General features: G+C 44.3%; 1 protein-coding gene across 1 annotated transcript; it reads left to right on the forward strand.

The window, feature by feature from the left end:
- The first annotated feature begins 573 nt into the window (after positions 1–573).
- On the forward strand, positions 574–1,053 carry LOC149137302 (uncharacterized). Its single transcript, XM_089339288.1, has one exon. It carries the CDS (start codon positions 574–576, stop codon positions 1,051–1,053), a length of 480 nt encoding a protein of 159 aa, XP_089195414.1.
- Positions 1,054–1,270: the final 217 nt, after the last annotated feature.

Below are 1,270 nucleotides of genomic sequence, written 5' to 3' on the forward strand. Positions count from 1 at the left end.
CCAATTTCGTCCTCGGAAATATCTCCACACACACTGGCGGAATCATCTTATACGCACCCGGTGGAACTGGAAAAACATTCCTCCTGAATCTTCTTCTTGCAAAGTTGCGGCATAATGGTGACCTTGCTATTGCTGTTGACCCCTCAGGAATAGCCTCGACTCTTCTCGATGGCAGACGAACAGCACACTCTGCCTTCAAATTGCCATTGAATGTAGCACATCAAGAAAACCCAACGTGCCACATAATGCATTCCTCGGACGAAACGACAATTTTGAAAAAGTGCAAACTATTGTTTGGGATAAAGCAACTATGTCCCATAAATGTTCCCTACAAGCTCTTCATACCACAATGGGAGACCCTAGATCAAATAACAACATCCTTGGAGGTGCGACTCTACTTCTTGCAGAAGATTTGCGATAAACTCTGTCTATCATACCCAAAGCAACACCTGCTGATGAACATAATGCCTGCCTTAAAAATCCCTCCTTTGGTCGCATGTCCAATCGAAACAACTCACTATCAACCTGAGATCACTCCTGCAGACTGGTCAGCCTACAACCCAGTTTTCGGAAATGTTCCTTAAAATCGGCAATGGACAAATTATTTCCGATGACAACGGATACATTGACACTATCACCATTGGCCACACTGAAGCCAGTCCTGATGACTTATGTTCTGCCGTTTACCCAAATCTTACAACGGAATACATAAAACCAGATTGGCTTCGCGACGGGGCTGTTCTTGTAACTATAAATGCAGCTGTCAATACTCTTAACTACAACTTACTCAGTCAGCTACCTTCTCAAGAACGATGTTACAGATCAGTTGACACCGCTACAGACCTCGATCAGATTACACAATTTCCAACAGAATTTCTCAACTCCAAAGATCCTCCAGAACTCCCTCCCCATGAATTTCACTTACAAATCGGTTGCCCTGTCATCCTCCCACGCAATCTAAACGCACCCGCACCATGCAATAGAACTCGCCTTTTTGTCAAACAAATGATGGACCACGCTATTGAAGCCCAAATTATCGTGGGATACTGCTAAAAAGATACCGTTTTCATTCCGAAATTTCCGCTAACCCAACAGACTGTCCCTACACTATGTAGACACTTCAGTTCCCTCTGAAACTCAGCTTCGCCATGACAATTAACAAAGCACAAGGTCAGTCGCTGAAAGTTGTTGGATTGTACCTTCGAACATCGTGCTTTTCACATGGACAATTCTCCGTCGGTTGTTCCTGAGTTGGCCTTCCAGACAACTT

The sequence above is a fragment of the Octopus bimaculoides genome, chromosome 2 (genome assembly GCF_046866305.1).
Source record: "Octopus bimaculoides isolate indiv1 chromosome 2, ASM4686630v1, whole genome shotgun sequence".
NCBI classification, from domain to species: Eukaryota; Metazoa; Mollusca; class Cephalopoda; order Octopoda; family Octopodidae; genus Octopus; species Octopus bimaculoides.

Bases quoted from the DNA above. Each gene is read 5' to 3' on its own strand.
- LOC149137302 (XM_089339288.1), top strand. From the start codon at position 574: ATGTTCCTTAAAATCGGCAATGGACAAATTATTTCCGATGACAACGGA.